This window comes from Diabrotica virgifera, chromosome 6, assembly GCF_917563875.1.
Source record: "Diabrotica virgifera virgifera chromosome 6, PGI_DIABVI_V3a".
NCBI lineage: Eukaryota > Metazoa > Arthropoda > Insecta > Coleoptera > Chrysomelidae > Diabrotica > Diabrotica virgifera.
The window spans coordinates 193,330,044-193,352,374 of NC_065448.1; the positions used below are offsets into that span (position 1 = coordinate 193,330,044).

A 22,331-nucleotide genomic window follows, 5' to 3' on the forward strand; every position below is an offset into this window, starting at 1 on the left:
ATTATTTTTTCTATGTAAAACTTTTCATTTTCTTTTTGGTAATGAGGATCTCTATTTGTAACACCGTAAGGCAAGCCGCACACCAAAGAAACATGAAACGAAAAACATGAAACATGAAACGCCAAACATGTTTCATGAAAATAAAACACTGCTGAATAAATCTCAAAGTCCGCCTACCAATGAAACAAGTGTGATTCATGCTCATGACACATTTTTATTTTCGGAGAGTTTCATAAATGGCCGGACGTATATTTGTTTAGCATTGTTTTATTTCCATGAAACGTAATTTACGTTTCATGTTCCTTTGATGTGCGGCCTGCCTTAGGCAAGCCGCACACCAACGAAACATGAAACGAAAAACATGAAACATGAAACGTAAAACACGTTTTATGAAAATTAAACACGGCTAAACAAATCTTGAAGTCGGCCTACCAATGAAACGAGTGTGAATCATGCTCATAACACATTTTTATTTTCGGAAAGTTTCATAAATGGCCGGACGTCTATTTGTTTAGCAGTGTTTTATTTCAATGAAACGTGATTTACGTTTCATGTTTCTTTGATGTGCGGCCTGCCTAAGAGATCAAAGATTTAATTTAATTTTGTTTCAATAAAAAAATTTTTGATTTGCAAAATACAATTGTACTATTTCTCTTTTCTTTCTCTCTTGCTCGCAAGTACAATAAAGATTTAGCTGAGTAAAGACATGTATAGGGTAAGTCACGCCATAAGTATTTTGCATATTTTGTATTGACTATGGTTTTGTTTTTAATTTTTGAGTTAGTTTTCTTTTACGTTTCTATTTTTGTATTTTTTGGTTCCCATAAGGTAACCAGTGGCGCCCAATATTGTACTTCTTTTCATTTGACATTCTTATTTTGATTTTTCTATTTTTCAACGAAAACTTTTCGTTTATAAATTTGCAAAAGTCTGTGTGTTATTGTTTGTCTTCTGAATCCAAATCTGAAAACGGCATTTCGATATCTCAAACCGTCTTCGAGCTAATCGACCTCAAAATCTAAAATGTGACGTCACAATCCGGTTATCTCCTATCAGGCACTAAACGTCAGCTGAAATCTTTGATTAGGAAGTAGGCTACTTTTTTTTAATCTGAATTTGTTAAGCAATGCAAATGTTATTATTTATATTTGAGTTTGACACTTCGTTAATGTCAAACTAAATTTTAAATTATTTAGCTATTAATAAAATATAAATGACATTTTATAGTGAATTTAATTATTATAATAATATGTGTAATAAATGTATAAAAATACAATTTGAGTATATTTTGAAAGCAATAATACATATTATACTATATTAATAATGAATCAGTACAAACGATTATATTTAAATTTGGTAAATTCTCCACTCGGCCAGCGACCAGCGCACACAACTCAAAACACAAGTACGTAAATACGGTTGCGTGAAGCGTGGCGCAAAGCCGTTGAATTTACGAGACTCGCTAGGTCTGTAGATCCAAGCATGATACTATAAATAACAAGATAATATATTGCACATCCGGAAGTCGTGACGTAACTGGAGACCGACAAGTTCGTAATGGTTCGTAATCATTCGCAATGTCCGATTACTTTGAATTGTTCGCGGTTGTATTTTATATTTTATTTTTGACAGTTATTTTGACTGGAATCTCGACCCTAAATGTTTTTCGCATACATTGAAGTTTAATGGTATTTTGCTAATTGAATAATTTCATCACATAATGCATAAAAATCCCATTTAACTTTAACAAGAATTCAAATTTAACTTCCGGTCTCCAGTTACGTCATGAATGCGCGAACTCGGGCGTACTTGCGCTACGGGAAAATACTATCTCTTTATTTATAGTATCATGGATCCAAGTAAAGTTCATCAGTAAAAAGTATCTTTATCATGTATGTATTATTTATTTTACAATATTGGAAAATTGTTATTTAAAATGTAGTTTGGAATAAAAAAGTATGTTCTGATATATGAAATTACATCCTTCTAATAAAAAAAAAATATTTGACGAATTTTCTCAAATTATGGATACCAACATCATTTTCATTTATAACTCTTGTATTTTTAATTTGACGAAGAAAAGTTATTCTTCATAAAAATCTCTTCTTGGTCTAAGATTTATGATGCAACCATCATGAATCAAATTTTATTAATTTTATACGAGGTATGTAAAAAAATATGAATTTCGAGTAAAGTATCTTTATAGTTCACAACATTTAAATTAGAATGATGTACTTGCACATTAAAACATAATTTTTAATTCTAAACAGTTTTTCGTAATAGCAATTTTCTATATTATGAATTTAAATAGGTATATAAACAAAGTTTTCGTTATGATAATGCTCGCAATTTCAGCTTGTTTATTTCTAAGCTATTAAGAGTATATTAATAACATCTTGTTAAGAACCATCCCATATCTCTTCCGATTCTGAGCAACCGAGGACTTGTTCTCCAAATTGTGTAGCACGTCACATCCTTATATGACATATCAACATCGTGTCAAATTCTATTTTCCAATAATGTTACAAAAATAACGCCCTTTCTTAGGCATGTTACATTACAATGTAGAATTAAGCCACAATTATTGGTGTAATAAAAATTACATTTTTAATTAACCAATGTTTGACGTTTCGATTTCCAATGCGGAAATCATTCTCAAAAAACATTTTTTTTTTAATTCGGAGAATATTATCATATTCATAACCTAGTTTTATTAAGTCATGTATGCCTTTTCAAAATCTGTGTATGAGATTCTAGATGACTTGTTCTCTGACTTTCTTTACTCTGCTGTTCTTGATATGTTTTTATTGTTGAGTTCTTCTTTAAGTAGTGCCAAACAAAGCCTGCTGCGTTCAGCTGATGGGTTTGCTACACATTGTGTTCAACGATCACAAACTTACTTCATTGTATAAGTGACTGGTCTTCATCTTTAAACAATCGACATCCTGTTGATGTAGTCTATTTAGATTTCTCCAAAGCTTTCGATCGTGTTCCCAAACGTCGATTACTAGCTAAATTGGATCACTATGGTATCCGCGGAAAGTTAAACTTTTGGATTCAAAATTTTCTATCAGACAGGTACTTCCGAGTTCGTGTTGGGGAAGCTTATTCACTGGACAAACCAGTCAAGAGTGGAGTTCCACAAGGATCAGTACTTGGACCACTACTATTTTGTATATACACTAGTGATCTTCCTCTTGTTGTATCCAGTAAGATTTCCATTTACGCAGATGATACTAAATTATATGTGAATCCAATTATTGACCAACATGTTCTTCAAACCGACCTTGACGCAATATTCAAATGGTCCTCAGAGTGGTTACTTCCACTGAATATTGAAAAATGCGTCTACATATTGGCAAAAATAACCCATTACTACTATACTTTATTAATGGGCATCCCATAGAGTCAGTAACCTCCCACAAAGATCTTGGAGTGATAGTTAATAGTAACTTAAATTGGTCTGACCATATAGTGTCCGTGTGTAAACGTGCAAATTCCAAACTGTTTCTAATCCGCAAATGTTTTACACGAATATCTCTAACCTCAATGAGTAAACTTTACTCTATATACGTCAGACCTATTCTTGAGTTTGCAGGACCAGTGTGGAGTCCAGATCTTAACCGTGATAAAGTCTTACTTGAAAATGTTCAACGTAAAGCCACAAGACTGGCATTTGGCCGTGTAAGACCTAATTATGAAGACAGATTATCCTTGGCTCATCTAACAACATTTGAACATCGACGTCTTCGAGGTGACCTAATTATATCCTTCCGTATTTTAAAATATAATTTTGGAAACCTTAACACAATATTTACGCTAAATCTAGACGAACGATTAAGAGGTCATCGTTATAAATTAAAGAGAGAACAGACGACAACAAGATCCAGAATGAACTTTTTACCAAACAGAATATTTAACATCTGGAATAACTTAGATGAAGACACCATATCGGCAACTAGTGTTAACATTTTTAAAAATAGACTTGATAATTCTTTATTTTCTTTGCAAGACTGAATAATTTTAGGACGGCATTATTTATTGTTTCAAAATTTTGTTTGAAATTGTAATCTTTAAAATTTTTATTAGTTTTATAACGATATTTTTCTTTGTTTTGAACATTATGGGAGCTTTACAGGATTGAATTGTTTTAGGGCGACATTGTTTTATTGTTTCAATATTTTTATTTGATGTTTGTTGATTTTTAACTTTATTCTTAATTTGTATTAGTTGTAAAATGATATTTCTCTTTGTTTTTGGGCATAATAGGAGCTCGCTCCTCTGCCCTTATTTGATTTATAATAATAAAAATAATAATAACATGTTTCTTCGTTAAGTAGGATGAGACGTGCTTCTTTGACTTTTCTCTTTTTCATGTCTGTTTCTTTCATTATTATTAATGAATCTTTTCATTGTACTATGTGCTCCTTATCCCATGTATGTTTGCATATCTAGGATATCTCGAATTCTCTGTTTATGATGTATACAGTTTCATGTTCGCTTACCCTGACACTTTGTTGTTTTTCAGTTTCTCCTACACAGAAATTGTTGCATTCACAATGTATTTTATAGATGTAGTTTTTATATCTATCTTATGTGTTGTTGGGTTTGGTTTTGGACAGGATTGATATCAGAATATTTGTTGTTTTGAATATTATTGTGATGTTGTACTTGATTCCGATTTTCATCTCATGATAATTTTTTTACGTGCCCTCTACGTATGGTATTGTTGTCATCTTTGAGTCTCTGCTTGTGAATATCTCCGGAATGCTTGTGTGTTTTGTTGTTTCTTTTCTTCAATCCTATGGAATTTCTTATTTATAAGTGGCACCAATTAGTTATTTTTAGTAAAAATGTATATTAGCCGGTTTTTTGCTGCTGAAATGCAATGTCATTAGAGCAGGTGCTCCGGGCTGTGTCATATAGGGATTTGAAAATTGTTGCTGTTTTATGTTTACTTTGTGCTTAGAGTGATAATTTAAATACCTGTTAGTATGGGTTGGTTTTCTATAGACCTTGGTTGCATATCCTGTATCTTCTTTTGTAATTAGCACATCCAGACAGGAAGTGAAATATTGTCTTCTTATTCCATGGTGATTTTGATGGATTCTTCTTTGTTGTTGATGTCTATCAGAAGTCTATTTAATGCCTCTGGTCCGTGAGGCCAAATGGAGAACATATCATCTTCATATCTCCACCACACTGTGGGTTGTTTGACTTGTTTGTGTACTGTTAATATAGTTAATCCAAAATTTTAATTTTAGACGTCATTATCTAGTTAAAATTAATTGTTATTTGAGCAATTTGTGTAAAGTGTTAGTAGACCATGATAGCTGATACATTTAGTTTGGTTTTTGTTGTCGATGTATCATCCCATTGTTTGCTTCTTATTATTTTTAAAGTTTTCTCCAGTGATACATTGGATATGCACTCAAAGTCTACAAAAAACCAACCAATACCAAAACATATCTAGATTTTCTGAAGCATATAGAACAATATTTAGTAATTTAATTTCTAACTAGATTCATAATTTTTCATGTACTCACATATACTGGCCTATTTAATTCTAACAGTGAGCCGTTATAGTTTACTCTTGATTGTCCTTAATATTCGGTGCTATCAAGCGATGTTTAAGACAGAAATTATATGAAATCAATCATAAAGCAGGCTCTAGGGATAACTTGTTACCTGTCGAGTGTCAATTATTGTCATTTCTGGTTTACATTTCATGAGGACAAGTGTTGTCCTATGAATCTCTCTGAGGATTTTCAATCAGAAGCCATCCAGAGAATTAATAAATAAATGTTAAAATTTCTGAAGTTATTGATTATTTTACCCATCAAGGATTTATAACTTCTGGATATTTAGGTCTTCCCGACCTTCTCTTCTTAAGCATATGCCATTTTAAGGACTTTTTCGAAAACTGTGTTTTTAGACACCTTGTTTTTTAAAAGCCCTTTTTGTAATATTTTTAGGACGGAATTTTCATACATGATTGTAGAGGTAATGGATTTTGACAAGAGCTATGAATCATGTCCAATGAACTGTCAAAACGGATGGAATGGCCCCGTCCAATTCAAACAGTGAAGCGAGATTGCGGCCAACATAAAAGAGAGAGGTCCTAGAGGGAGACAGAGAATGCCAGGGAAAATTTGACAGGCCGTGTAATTTGAGTTGCTTATATAAACTTAAATCGGGGAAATGGACCTCATATTTTTTTTAACTTGATATTAGGGCTGATAGGCAGTATTTAAAAATTAAGTTAAGTTAATAAAGTTATTATTATTATTATTAGTATACATAAACAAGGGCAGAGGGACAAGTCCCTATTATGCCCAAAAACAAAGAAATTACATAAGTAACCTACTAGTAAATACAATATAAAAAAAACAACAACAACAAAAAAAAAAGATACAATTTGGGTTTACATAAAAAAAATATTTCAACTATAATAGAAAACTGTCAAGTCTGTTTTTAAATGTGTTGGTAGAGGTGGCTGAGACAATGTTATCATCCAGGTTATTCCAAATATCGAAAATTCTATTTGTTAAAAAATTCTGTCTTGGTCTCGTACAAAAGTTCTCTTTTTTCAGTTTAAATTGGTGACCTCTAAGGCGTTCATCTTGATTGATTGTAAAAATTTCGTCGAGATTTCCGAAATTAAATTTTAATATTTTAAATGTGGTTATTAAGTCGTCACGTTGTCGGCGAAGTCCAAAAGAAGTTAGGTGGGCCATACTGAGCCTTTCTTCATAGGAAGGTCTTCTCAGTCCCAATGGAATTCGAGTGGCTTTTCTTTGGACGTTTTCCAATAAAATTTTGTTTCGAACCAAATCAGGATACCACGTTGGGCCAGCATATTCAAGAATCGGTTAAAAAAATATGAGGTCCATTTCCCCGATGACACAGCTATATTAGCAATAAACAGAAATCCTGAAGTAGCAGCGACAACACTACAAACCAGTGTCAACAATATAGCATCGTGGGCAAGGAAATGGCGAATTACAATAAATAAAAGGAAATCTGCACACATAACATTCACAAAATGCCATGGTGAAACGCCAAGCATCACATTCAACAATGAAAGAATACCTAAACAGATAGCGTAAAATATTTGGGGATACACCTGGACAAACATCTAACCTGGCGTACCCACATATGGAAAAAAAGAAAGCAGCTGGATACTAAATGGAAAAAGCTGTACTCGCTCCTTGGCAAAAAATCACAATTATCATTGTTATGGGGAACAGCATCTAAATCGAACATTGCTATCATCGAGAGATTCCAGTCAAAAGCCCTGCGCAGTATAGTAGATGCTCCTTGGTTCGTAACAAACCGAGATATTTATAATGATCTAGATATGCCAACGGTTACTGCAGTGACTAAACAGCTTAGCACAAACTACCTAAGGTCCTAGTCTAGACGCTTAGAGCAACATCCAAACACACTGGTAATTAATCTGTTTGACAACAGTGAAGAAACCCGAAGGCTGAAAATAAGAACACCCTTGGATCTACCATTCCAACAGCAATAATTGTACATATGAAATTAATTTTAAATTGTGATAGATTTATTTTATTTTTTTAATATCAATGTAATAATGTGAAGTTATAAATTTTTATTGTTTTTAACATAAATGTAAGAATGTAAAAGTGCATACAGAGAGTGGATCATTGGACAAACTCTCTCTCACGACATTGTACCAATCAACATGTATGCTTATTGTTATTATATGTTGTAACAGATTGCAAAATAAACATAAAACAACAAAAAAATTCCCCGATTTAAATTTTTATAGACAACTCCAATTACACGGCTTGTCAAATATTCCCTGGCATTCTCTGTCTCTCTCTTGTATGTTGGCCGCATTAAATTCGCTTCATGCCCATTCCATCCGTTCGTTGATCATGTCGACGTTTACATGAGTTGTTATTTACAAGGTCATAGCTCTTGTCAAAATCCATTACTTCTAGAAGCAAAGAAACCTTTAAGTACCGTTGGAAATACACAAGAGAAACAGAAAGTTATTTTCGTGTTCAATATTTCCATGTAACTAGTGCCTGGTTGCACCAACAGGTCTTAAGCTTAAGACGTTTTCAGCTTAAGGTCAGTATACGAAATATATGCGTTACACCATTGAGTGTAGATCAATTTTCAGATTGTCACAATGGGTTGCCACGTGGATTGGATCGATAAATAATCGAAAATGGTGGTGCAAAGTAAGTGAGACTGAAAGCAGCCCTATCTATAAGCTGAACTGGGCTAAGCTGGAGCTTAAGATTTGTTGGTGCAACCAGGCATAAATAAAATAGCAACAAGTATGAGGTATTATCAAACTACAATTGTGAGCAAAAAAAAATCGACTCAAAATTAAAATAAGTTATATTTTTTTAAATGTTGAATGGGTTGCATGTGAGAGTTCATTTTAAATGAGGTAAAAGACAGACGTACTCTCAATATTTTATTGTAACTTCTGACGACCGGTTTCGCTCTCTAAACTATGCAGAGCATCTTCAGGTCAACGGTTACAAGTCACTAAATGCTACAAATAAAAAACCATCTTTTATTGCCAGATGACATCTTTTATAACCAGACATTGTTCTAACTCTGGTTTTTTATTTGTAGCATTTAGTGACTTGTAACCGTTGACCTGAAGATGCTCTGCATAGTTTAGAGAGCGAAACCGGTCGTCGGAAGTTACAATAAATTATTGAGGGTACTTCTGTCTTTTACTTCATTTATATTTTTTTATTACGCTGTTTGGCAAGTGTCTATCCAAATACATACAATGTAAAATTACCAAGTCAAATATTGTGAACAGAAGTAATTTTTATTGCAATGACAAAAATATTATTTATAAAGTTAGTAACTGAAGAACATGAGAAAGATAACTTAATATTTTATATAAACAAACATAGTCCATTAAAATGTTACATTTAGGTTGCATTTCTTAAAGGAGTCAATTTTATTTTTTTAATTTGTAGGGGGGTTCAGTAGAAGCTTAAGTTCAAGTTTTTGGGGTCGCCACCCTTGTCCCCCGGCCGCCATATTTTAAAAAGGGGCACAAAGGGTTTTCGCGCTGTATCTTCTAAACTAGCAATCCTACAGAAAATTTAATTACACATAAAATGTATCAAATTAAATTTTCTACAATTTTATATCTATTACTTTTTATCGTCAAGTGACCAACAAAAAAGTTATAAATAAAATATGAGAAAATTTTGTAAGAAGTTTCTTTTTGGAGGTTATAACTTTTTTTCCGTTCATTTCACAATAAAATAACATCATAGCGATTTTGTAGAGGATTTTTCAGTGAACAACATTCGCTATAAAGTTGTTTAATTTTATTTATTATCTAGGTTTTACAGCGCTCCAATCTTGGCCAGATTCTCGAATTCTCATAGGAATACAATAAAAAAAAATACTTTTCTATCTTTATATTAGTCGAGCGGCAGCAATCTTTATGCCGACCACGAAAATCAAATTTAAGATGAATGACCAATTTTGATATATATTTATGTTTTCGAGGTCGCTGAATCCGAATATAAAGTTTATTTTTATCTAGATTTGGTAGAACATGTTCAAAAATCAAATTTTATACAAAAATGCCGAAAATCAATTTTGATGATTTTTCAAATTTACCTCGCTGTATCTTTGGTCGCTGTCAATATTTCCTTTTAAAAATGTTACTGTTTAATTTCTGAAGTATGTAGACATGTAGATAACAATGGGATTTGTCCTAAATATTTAACAACATCAAAAAAGGAGTTGTTAGTATTTAAACATTTTGTCATCATATTTCGTTAGTTTCATGTTTACCTAAAAAAGTTCAGTGACAAACTTTTTAGTTTATAATTTAGCCAACACAACAATAAAATATAACTCATGAAGAAGTTTTTTGGAAAAGTTTAAGTCAAAATATACAATAGGAAAAAAATTATGTTACTTCATAAACAAGCGGCACACTCCAAAAAACGCTTATATCTGAGATCCTGACCACGGTGTGGTGAATGGTTAATTTTGATCATACTTTATGATTTTGATAACAAAAATTCGTTTTTTGCTCTTTTTAATACCCCGCTGAATCGGAGTACCGCTGAAACGGGGACCGCTGTATTGAGACCGCTCAATCGGGGACCGCGCTTATGGGGACCGCTGAATAGGGGTGAAACCGCTTCGGGTTATAAGTTTTATAGTGAGGAGAAAGATCAAAAACAGATTAATAATAGCATAGGAATGTTAAAATCATAATAAATTGTGTGAACAAAAAATATATATAGATAGAAAAGTAAGCCTAACTTTTGTTTTTATTATATCACTATGAGCATTCGAGAATCTGGTCAAGTTTGGAGCGCTGTAACACCTATATAAATAAATAGAATTAAACAAATTTATAGTGGAAATTGTTCGCTGAAAAACCCTCTACAAAATTGCTATAATGTTATTTTATTTTAAAATGAACTGAAAAAAAGTTATAACCTCCAAAGGAATCTTGTTAAAAAAATTTTACATATTTTTGTTTATATCTTTTTTGTTGGTCACCTGACGATAAAAAGTAATAGAAATAAAATTGTAGAAAACTTAATTTGCTCCATTTTATGTTTAATTAGATTTTCCGTGGGATTGGTAGTTTACGAGATATAGCGCGAAACCCCTTTGCACACCATTTTCAAGATGGCGGCCGGGGGACCCCAAAGGTGGCGACCCCAAAAACTTGAACTTAAGCTTCGACTGATCCCCCTACACATTAAAGAAATAAAATTAATTCCTCTAACAAATGCAAGGTACGGCTTAAAAAATGTAACATTTTAATGGAGTAACATGTTATGAACGAAAGTTATTATGTAATGAATATAAAAGTAAATTAACATAAAAAATAAAGGTAAATACCTACTGAATATTTTCTCCTCTCCGTTATGTTACACTTTCCATGCTATATCTTAAAAACGTTATTAAGTTTCTTACTGATTCCTGAAGAATCGCTTCCCACTCTTCATCTAATACAGTTTTTAGCTGCGTTTGAGCTTATCCCATAGGTGCTCGATAAGATTTACATCCGTACTGAATTAAGGCCAGTTAATTTCTGTTATATTGGTTATGGCTAGGTATCTAGGTAACCTTTCGTAATCCGCGCTGTGTGGCATCAAGAATTATCATTTAGCATGAAGCCATCGCTCACGTAGCCGAAGGAACAACGTTGTCTTGGAAAATATCCGTAATGTTACGATCAGCTGTGAAACCCGTCAAGCTCTGTTTTTCCTTGTAAAGATATACCACTCGAAAATATACACGAACCATCCCCATAACTGAACTCAATGAACAAGCTGCCACACACCTGCCTCTTGGCAGTTTGAACATTTACTAAGCGAAAAGCAAAGTACAGTGAAAGGAAAAATTGAAGGAAGGAGAGGACTAGGGAGGAAAAGACTATCGTGACTCAGAAACATGCGACAATGGACAGGGCTAAATTTTGAACAGCTAATAAAAAGAGCTGAAGACAGAGAAGAGTTTGTAATTATTGTAGTAGCCAACCTCCATTGAGGAGACGGCACTTTAAGAAGAAGAAAGTTTATTTGTCAAATAAACATTTTATTTCTGTTGTTTGACAGCAGTAAAATCTATTTTGAATTAAATAAAGTACGCACATTCTTCTTTTTGTGTCAATTAATTTAATAAAAAAAAAATTTGCATAATTAATTATGCTAACGTGTATATTAATGAATAGATAATTGAATATCCTTTCAAATATAAGCTAGCACACGACCTCTATTCTCATTTAAAAAAAAAATCATCGATTAGGTCATCACGTCTTAATATTTTCTGTGAATAGATTATTAAAAAGACGAATGTCGCGTCAGTTTCCGCAAAGAAATTTAAAAATCACACTTTTCTATTTCTATTATTTGTTTATCTTTATACTTCTATTATGGTTAAATGTCAAAATTTTTGACATGAGTTACTTAAAACCAAACATGTGGAAAGCGCAAGTATGCCGCACAATATTGAAGCCAAAATTTAATTTAAATCCCTCACAAGTGTTTTTTTACAGTCAAAAATCACCCACACGCAAATGGGAAGGTAACTACAATGACTTTCATCAACCTGAAGGTAACTGGCACCAAAAATATGCTGAAATGCAATCGAAACGCAACAGAACGTTGATAATTGGAATTGGTTTTTTTGTTGGATCTTTTCTTTTTGGAAAATTTACAGGTTTGTGGGAGCATTATGACTATTATCCTGACCGACCAGCCGATTCTAATGATTACTCAGTTGGAGGGAAGAGCAAATAAAAATTATATAGCTTTTCAAAAAGACATTTTAGTTCATATCATTATCCCGTATTTGTGTTTCTTATGTAGTTACCGGATTCAACAATTATAAATATATATTAAATTATCATTATTGATTTCTCTATAATAAGAATATAATCGTGTTAAATATACGAAAATTCTTTAATTTTTTGCATTAAATTTATTCTGCTCATCACTCTTTATGTAGGTACTATTGTTTTAATTTCCATTGATAAAGTACTGATTTCCCCAAGTAGATAGTGGTGCTTTTAACTCTGAATTCCATCAATATTGATCGATTTTCTTCAAATTTTAACGTAAGTAGAGAATACCTTAACAAGCAAAATGTACCTTATGACAAAGTGTGCGTTTACCCTAAGGGTGGAATCTACACAAACTGAGTATTAAAACCTTTATATTGAAAGTAACCTTAGGAATTGGTAGAAAATTATATCCTAAGCAAAAAAATTTTATTGGAAATAAGCCACAAAGTACCCCGCACAAACCTTATGGAAATTAGGTCCCAATGGATTTAGTTCATACTTTGGGAAAATACTCTTTGAAGCATCCTGATACAAAGTTCTCATGGGCACATCTCGATCGTATGGAGAATTTTCAAGATATAGAGGCACAAACTCGGAAAATTATAAGATTTACCGGGTATTTCAATTCAATGAGTTACTGGTTATCTGGCAACATATAGAAGTTTTGATCAAAGAAAAGTACTAGTAGTCTAGGATTTTTTCCTGACTATCCAATGGCCTTTACTTTGGCCATGACCTTCAACGGACGTCATCTTCTAGCTAGAGTTTCGAGGGTTTTCGGCATTAAATTGATATAAACAAATTACCCATGGGTTTTTGGGATCGCTAAACACGAATATTCCATCAGAATTGACCTTCGGAGCACGTGGTGGCCAGGGCCACTGCAAGGGACGTCATCTTCTAAAGTTTCGATGGTTCTCAGCATTTAATTGATGCAAATGAATTACTGGAGGGTTTTTTGAGGTCGCTAAATACGAATATGGCACCAGAACCGACTCCCGAAGCACCTGGTTTAAAACGTCAATGAAAGGAGCTTCTGTAGTTTCGATGGTATTCCATACTACATTGATGCAAACGGATTACTCATAGGTTTTTGGAGTTGCTGAACACGAATACGCCATCAGAACATACACCGGTGTACCCGGTCATGTTCAAGGCAGGTTATCTTCTGGGGTTTCTAGAGTTTTCGGTACTAAATTGATGCAAGCATATTATTCTTGTATTTTGGGGTTGCCTAACACGAATATAACTTAGATAAAAGACTTTGGAGTATCTAGTGATCACGATCATAACCCTATCAAAATAGAAAATAGTAAAGCGGTCTTAAAATTAACGAAGGAAAAACATTGTCAGATATAAATTGAGTTTATAGACCTGGATCCCGCGTAAGAAAAAAAAGTTGATTAATAGCAAGCTGAAAATTTGTTAATAGCTTAACGATGTCTAGTCGGACAAACATTGATGCACGGGAACACTGAAACAGGGGAAGTTTTAACTCTGGAGCATGATAAACGTGTCATCCTGACAAGTTTATGATGGTGAAAAATAGCAAGTTGTTTTTAAGTATATTCAATAGCCAACGTTATATAATATATGAAAAAATGTTTGTGCGACAAAAAGGTTGGGCATTTTAACGAGTCCGACACGTAGAACATGTCACATCACAGGAACTATGTTGGTGATGAATAGCAGTCTGATTTTTGCATGAGAGTTTAATGAAAGGTTAAAAAAGCAATTGGAAGTTCTGTCGGACAAAATGAATGGGAAATTTTCCGAGTCGGACATTCTAAACATGTAAGATATAGACAAAAATGTTGGTGATAAATAGCAAGCTAATTTTGATTTGTTTATGTACAAATTATATTTTGTAACGCAAAAAGTTATATGTCGGACAAAAAGTTTGGGCAAATCGAAGGAAATAAATAAAAAACATTTTTTCAGAATGACTTAGTCACATATTGATAAAGCTATTTTAGTTGTATATTATTATTTATATTCACATATTTGCATGTGCATATATATACATGCACACTCCAAAAACAGTGAGGTAAGTATCAATGATTGTATATATTGCAAAACAATTATTTTTTTGGGTGGAGTTTGTTCTAGATATTCTCAAAATGACAATAAAAATGTCAAAGAACATGTGAAAACAATCTCTTAGGGTTTTCTAATTAGGCGCATCAGAAAGTACGGAAAATTTCCTACAAAAAACGTTGTATACATTTTTTTCCATACTCAAATCTTAACCCTGTAAACGACATTGAAAAATGTGAAGAGTCCAAAACTTCGGTGCTTATACGAATAGACGTAAATATGACACATTATGCTTAGACGTATGTATTAGAAGGCTGCATTTGTCAGTGTGACACTTTGTGCTATACAAAGTAGTATTTGAAAGTATGTACATGGTCTCTGAGTTTCTGTTTGCCACGTGTGTTGGAAATTAAAATTTATATTAACTATGGAGTGTTTTTGTGACTATTTTTGAGTGTCAACAGTTTAAATTTTAAGTCGCGAAATCAAAAGTGAAACCATTCAACGAAACATTTTTGAGTAATTTTCGAACATTTTACAAAGTTAGTAAAATACTTGGTCATCAATTCAATGAGGTTCAGTTGCCAGATAATAGTGAAAGTTCTATTGAATATCATTATTCGTGCTATAATGCTTTGCTTGATTGAAAAAGGGTACCTAAATAAATTATTACTAAAATTGTATAACGTAATTTTTCTCAACTTTCTACAAATGAAATAATAATGTAATTAATATGTCACATGGCAAGAAATAATTTCCTGCCAAAATAAATCGATTAGTTTAAATTTGAAGTTACGATTGCAATTTATTATGAATTATTGTCAAAAGTGACAGTTTTTCTTAAATGGAAATGTATTCATAGACATAAGGGTAAACAGGGAATACAGTGCAAAAAGTCGATAGGTGGTCTATGTATCTCTTTTAACCAAGCGATCCCGCGCATGTGGCAGACAAAGATAGCTAGACCACTCAATCCATAATATAATTTGCCTGATCTACTGGTATCTAAATGATGTTGAGATAAATCGAAAGATATCGATTTTAATTGATTGCAGGTACTTTTGACATAGAATAATCACCCCTTATTGAAATTTCAAAAATTATTTTTTTAAATTGTCCGACTACAAAATCTACCCCTTATTTTTTTCCGACAACAGTCATTCTTGGTAAGGAATAATTTACTTAATTAAATTTCGTCTTTGTCGGAAAGCTATTTATCACCAGCATTTTTGTCTATATCTTACCTGTTTAGAATGTCCGACTACGAAAACTTCCCATTAATTTTGTCGGACAGAACTTCCAGTTGCTTTTTTAACCTTTCATTAAACTCTCATGCAAAAATCAGACTGCTATTCATCACCAACATAATTCCTGTGATGTGACATGTTCTACGTGTCGGACTCGTTAAATTGCCCAACATTTTTGTCGGACAAACATTTTCGCATATATTACATAACGTTGGCTATCGAATAAACTTAAAAACAACTTGCTATTTTTCACAATTATAAACTTGTCAGGACGACACGTTTATCATGCTCCACAGTTAAAACTTCCCCTGTTTCAGTGTTCCCGTGCATCAAAGTTTGTCCGACTAGACACCGTTAAGCTATTAACAAATTTTCAGCTTGCTATTAATCAACTTTTCTTTCTTACGCGGGATCCAGGTCTATTATATTTATAAATAATTAAAACAAGTTAATAGCACGACATAGTTATTTTAATAAAAATCTACAAATAGCAAAAAAAATTCACCAGTTTTTACGCTTTGTTTGAACAGCAACTCAGAAAACCTCCGAGTACTCAGTTTGTACCAATCCGTTTGCATTAATTTAGTACCGAAAACTCTCGAAACTCCAGAAGATGACGTACCTTAGGCGTCAGGTGCTCCAGTGTGTGTTCTAATAGCGTATTCGTGTTCAGCAACTCCAAAAAGCCATAAGTAATCCATTCGTAACAATTTAATGCCGAAAACTCTCTAAACTCGAGAAGATGAATAATCTTAGGCACCAGGTGCTCCGGGGGTGGGATCTGATGGTGTATTACCGTTCAGCGACCACAAAAATCCATGAGTAATCAGTTTTTATCAATTTAATGCCGAAATCCCTCGAAACTCCATAAGATGACGTGCCGTAGGCACAAAGTGATTCGTGGGTCGGATCTGATAGAGTATGCATGTTCAATAACCCCAAAAACCTAAGAGTAATCCATTTGCATCAATTTAGTACCGAAAACTTTCGAAACTCCAGAAGGCAACGTGTTTTAGGCAACAGGTACTCCTGTCTCTGTACTGATCACGTATTCGTGTTCAGCAACCCCAAAAACCTATAACTAATCCGTTTGCATTAATGTAGTACCAAAGGCCCTCTAAACTCCAGGAGCCCCTTTCATTGACCTTGGAAACCAGGTGCTCTGGGAGTCAGTTCTGGTAGCATATTCGTGTTTAGCGACCTCAAAAAACTCTCCAGTAATTCATTTGCATCAATTAAATCCCGAAAACCATTGAAACTCTAGAAGATGACGTCCCCTGCAGTGGCCCTGGCCACCACATGCTCCAGAGGTCAATTCTGATGGCATATTCGTGTCTAGCGATCTCAAAAACCCATGAGTAATCTGTTTATATCAATTTCATGCCAAAAACACTCGAAACTATAGAAGATAACGTCCACAAACCATACATACTCATAGACGTTTCACGTAAATTGTCAAGGTCAAGACAGCAAATTAGTTACCATTCCAATCCAGAGATGTCGCTGTCAGTCAATTTTCTTGTCATATTTAACAACTGACAGTTGACAATTAAATTCATTTGTTATTTACTTTTTATTTTACAGTTTGTGGTTTAATTATTTTATTATAGTGGTGTTACGTTTTTAATTAGATTTAATCACAATATTAATCAATTGTATTAACCATCCGTTTTTATGAGTAGAATTTTTAGTTTACATTGATCATCCCGTGTTGTGTTTCTCCACATTTAAAAAAACAATATAATAGATCCTGAAACAGTTTATTCCAATACACAAGTGTGTCATCAACATTTCTGGCCTATATATTTTTGGAAGTTTGTAAAAGATTATAAGGTAATATTTATCTAAACAATCATCCAACAAGATTTTTTCAAAAATTTTCATTCAACTCAATATTACACATCAGTGCTTTCACGTGACACATGGCAGTAGTGTTTAGCATTTTGAAAACAAATTGGAATATTTGAAGTTTTCAGTAAAATATTGAATAAAACATTGAATTGTCTTTCTGTTGTTTTAATTTCCTGCGAAATGTCATCAAAAATCCCGCAAAATTTATAAGTTGAAATTCCCACGTAACTAAAATTTGTCAATTTAGTTCCCATTCCAATCAAGAGATGGCGTTAATTCGATCCGAAAGATTAACATGGTCGTGAAACGTCTATAAGTATATATGGTCTGTGATAACGTCTGTTGAAGGTCAAGGTCATAGGCGTAACCAGGATGATCCTAAGGGTGGTTACAACTACCTGAAGGGGGGGGTACAACTACTGGAAGGTCTCTGAGGGCTATGGTGTTAAGCGTATAGAGCTCAAAGTACATCCCAATGGGGGGGTTATAACCCCCAAAACCCCCCTGGTTACGCCTATGGTCAAGGTCAAAGTAAAGGTCGCCATTGGATCGCCAGGAAAAAATCCTAAACTACTATGAAAAAAATAGTACTTTTCTTTGATACAAACTTCTACAGGTTGCCAGATGTTTGGGCGGGGTACTTTGCTTTAAAATAAGTTTATTTTTAAGTTTCGATTTCCACTTCGGAAATCATTCAAAATAGCTTTAGAACTATTTTTGAAAAATTTAAACGCAGAATTAACGATTATATTATTTCCGAGAGCTGAAAGTCCCTGAAAACTTTTATAATGTTTATTTTAATAAGTTACAAGGGAGAAAAAGAGGAGAAAATTGAGTGTGATTTTTAACTTCAAATACCTTATTCACAAGAAACTGTTTATTTATAATAAGGGACTTTCGGACCTCGGTAATAATGTAATCTTTCATTCTGCGTTTAAAGTTTTTAAAAATATTTGTTAGTTTTTTCAGGATTTGAAAAGAATGAATGCATTTAAAAAGCATTCGGCCGAAATTAGCACCTACGCTCTTAAAATTATTCGTGAATGAAATTTTCAATTTGATAATGATTTCAATCGATTTTTCACGAATAACTCAAATACTTTCGATTTTGTCGAAAAACTATTAATGGATGAAATGTAGATCATACAAAATCAAAGATATTGCTTTTTTTATTTTTACTGTTTATTAACACTGAAGGTAAAAATTTCGTATTTAACGAAAGGGGGGTAGAAGTGCAGGCCTATGTGAATGATTTAGTAATTATGGTAAGAGGAAAATACAGTAATGTTCTATACAGCAAATTCCAAAGAAAATGAAATATATTTACTAGGTGGAACAGCAGAGAAAAAATTTCTGGCAATCCTACTAAAATAGTAGTAGTAGTAGTCAGTTTTAAGGAGAAGGAACCTAGATAACGTCTTGATAACTGCTCTGTATCAAAGTAACGGAGAAATATGTATCTGGAGAAACTATCAAAATAACAGATGAGGTAAAATATCTAGTAGTGCAGCCGATATGTGAAACAATTGTGCATTTAATGATGGAAGTATATAATTTGGACCATAAATACTGCACATATAAAGGTTCAAATTTAGATATGAGGCCAGCTCAGATTTTGCCTTTTACAAAAATGAAGGGGATTCAAAATGGCGACTATACATATGTGACTAATAGCACGATAACTTTTGAGCGATACCTCAGATTTCAACCAAATTTGGTATATAGGTTCTTATTTTTGATCTATAAGGTCGAGGTCTTGAACAGGAAGAATCGGTTTACCAGAAGTTGTGTTCTTCTTGGTTTATATGAAAAAATATGCAGTTTTTTTTTCAATTTTTTCACCCTGTATGTATTAATTTTTCAAAAAGTTAATACCGCCATTGAAAATAGCGTAAAAATATTTTTTAGGAAATATTTTTATCTTTTTAGTTTTGTTAATTACCATTTAATAAATGCAAAACGTATCTTCACATGTACCTATACGCGGCAGATTCCTGCAAATATTATAAGAATTATTGTGCATTTAATGGTAGAAGCATATAATTTGGACCACATATACTACACATATAAAGGTTCAAATAAAGGCCATCTCAGTTTTTGTTCCTTTAACAAAAATGGCGTGCATTCAAAATGGCGACTATACATATGTGACTAATAGCACGATAACTGATAACTTTTGAACGAGACGTCAGATTTCAACCAAATTTGGTATATAGGTTCTTTTCTTGATGAATAATACCGAGGTCTTGAACCGGAAGAATCGATTAACCAGAATTTGTGTTTTTACTGTTTTTTTATGTAAAAATTGTTGTTTCCTTTTCAATTATTTCACCCTATATATATATATATATATATATATATATATATATATATATATATATATATATACAGGGTGATCAATTTATGTGACAAAGTCCAATATATCTGTTATTATACAATATATGAAAAAAAGTTGTTAATAAAAGTTATAGGCACCTTCAATGTACACATTTTAAAATTAGTGAGAAATATACAGGGTCCTCCATAACAGGGTACCAAACCAAAGTTATGTTTTTTTAAATAGAATACCCTATATTTTATTCAAAATTTGGTTTCTCTATATTTTTCTGATTAAAAAGATATAACACTTGTCTAAGGTTACACCGAGCGTTTGAAAGTTATGAGCATTTTTATTAAAAAATCATACTGATTTGATCGCCCTGTATGTTTCTAACGGTGTAATATAACCTAATGCTTTTACTGCTTTTGACTGTCAATATTGAAGTAGTTTTGCAAAAATATACAGTTTTTTTATAACTACACAAATTGTATACAGGGTAAATCAAAATGTAAATACAAGATTTTCTTCATATTTTTAAATGGAACACCCTGTATTTTATATTACCATCGAAAAGTTCTATCAGTATACTTGCATATCTTTTAAATATTCCCTATACCTAAAGTTATTAGGTTTCGAGATATTTTAGTTTAATTGTTGATAACAACATGTATTACTTAGTCATTAATAACAATACTTTAATTTATCAAGAAAACTAAATTAAATAGAAATATGTTCAACGTACTTCTTATATTTCTTATAAAAGCTGTTCAAAGTGACCTCCCATAACGTCTACACAGCCTGAAGACGAGTTTTGAAAGACCTACTCGCGTTTATAAGCATTTTTGTTATGTGACAATTTGAAAGGCGTTTTTAATCCTTATTTTTATATCGTCAACTGTTGTTGGAGGTATCCTATACACTACGTCTTTAATACCCTGCAGCCCCTGCTCACTACAACGCACTTGTCAACGGTGAACTCGATGAATTATTTCCTGAAAGATGGATAGGAAGAGATGGGCCAGTTCATTGGCCACCTAGATCACCAGAATTGAACAAAGTTGACTTCTTTTTCTGGTGTTACATTAAAGACGTAGTGTATAGGACATCTCCAACAACAGCTGACGATGTGAAAATAAGGATTAAAGACGCCTTTCAAAGTGTCACATAACATATGCTTACAAACGTCAGTAGGTCTTTCGAAACCCGTCTCCAGGCTGTGTAGACGTTATGGGAGGTCACTTTGAACCACTTTTATAAGAAATATAAGAAGTACGTTGAATATTTTTTTATTTAATTTAGTTTCCTTGATAAATTAATGTATTGTTATTAATGACTAAGTAATACATGTTTTTATCAACAATAAAACTAAAATATCTCGAAAACTAATAACTTTAGGTATAGGGAATATTTAAAAGATATGTAAGTATATTGATAGAGCTTTTCGGTGATAATATAAAATACAGGGTGTTCCATTTAAAAAAATGAAGAAAATCTTTAATTACATTTTGACTTACCCTGTATACAATTTGTGTCATTATAAAAAAATGTACATTTCTGCAAAACTACTTTAATATTGACAGTCAAAAGTAGTCACAACACCAGTTTATATTACACCGTTAGAAACATACAGGGCGATCAAATCAGTATGATTTTTTAATAAAAGTGCTCATAACTTTCAAACGCTCGGTATAACCCTAGACAAGTGGCATATCTTTTTAATCAGAAAAATGTAGAGACATCAGATTTTGAATAAAATATAGGGTGTTCTATTTAAAAAAACATAACTTTGGTTTGGCACCGTGTTATGGATGACCCTGTATATTTCTGACTAATTTTAAAATGTGTACATTAAAGGTGTCTATAACGTTTATTAACAACTTTTTTTCATATATTGTATAATAACAGATATATTGGACTTTGTCACAGAAGTTGATCACCCTGTATATATATATTTTTCAAAAAGGTAACACCGCCATTGAAAAGAATGTAAATATATTTTTTAGGAAATATTTTGAACTTTTTATTTGTGTTAATTGCCATTTAATAAATGCATAACGTATGTTCACATGTACCTATGGGCGGCAGATTAAATTTGACTTGTGAATCTGATTAAAAAGACTAAATCTGAGATGGCCTCATATCTAAATTTTAATCTTTTTACGTGTAGTATGTGTGGTCCAAATTATATGCTTCTACCATTAAATGCACAATAATTCTTATATTATTATTTGCACGAATCTGCCGCACACAGGTACCTACTACATGTGAAGATACGTTATGCATTTATTAAATGGTTATTAATATAACTAAAAAGTTCAAAATATTTCCTAAAAAATATTTTTACGCTCTTTTCAACGCCGGTAAAACCTTTTTGAAGAATTAATATATACAGGGTGAAAGAATTGAAAAAAAAAACATATTTTTACATAAAAAAAAAACAGTAAAAATACAAATTCTGGTAAACCTATTCTTCCGGTTCAAGACCTCGATATTACTCATCAAAAAAAGAACCTGTATACCAAATTTGGTTGAAATCTGA

The 22,331-nt window shown here is 32.5% G+C and overlaps 1 protein-coding gene across 1 annotated transcript in view; it reads left to right on the top strand.

The window, feature by feature from the left end:
• Positions 1 to 20,960, top strand: part of LOC126886266 (protein FAM200A-like) — a 71,220-nt gene extending 50,260 nt beyond the window's left edge. Inside the window, exon 2 of the mRNA XM_050653135.1 lies at positions 20,734 to 20,960. Within this exon, the coding sequence (XP_050509092.1) occupies positions 20,734 to 20,960 (227 nt within the window). The remainder of the gene's footprint in view (positions 1 to 20,733) is intronic.
• The last annotated feature ends 1,371 nt before the right edge of the window (positions 20,961 to 22,331 follow it).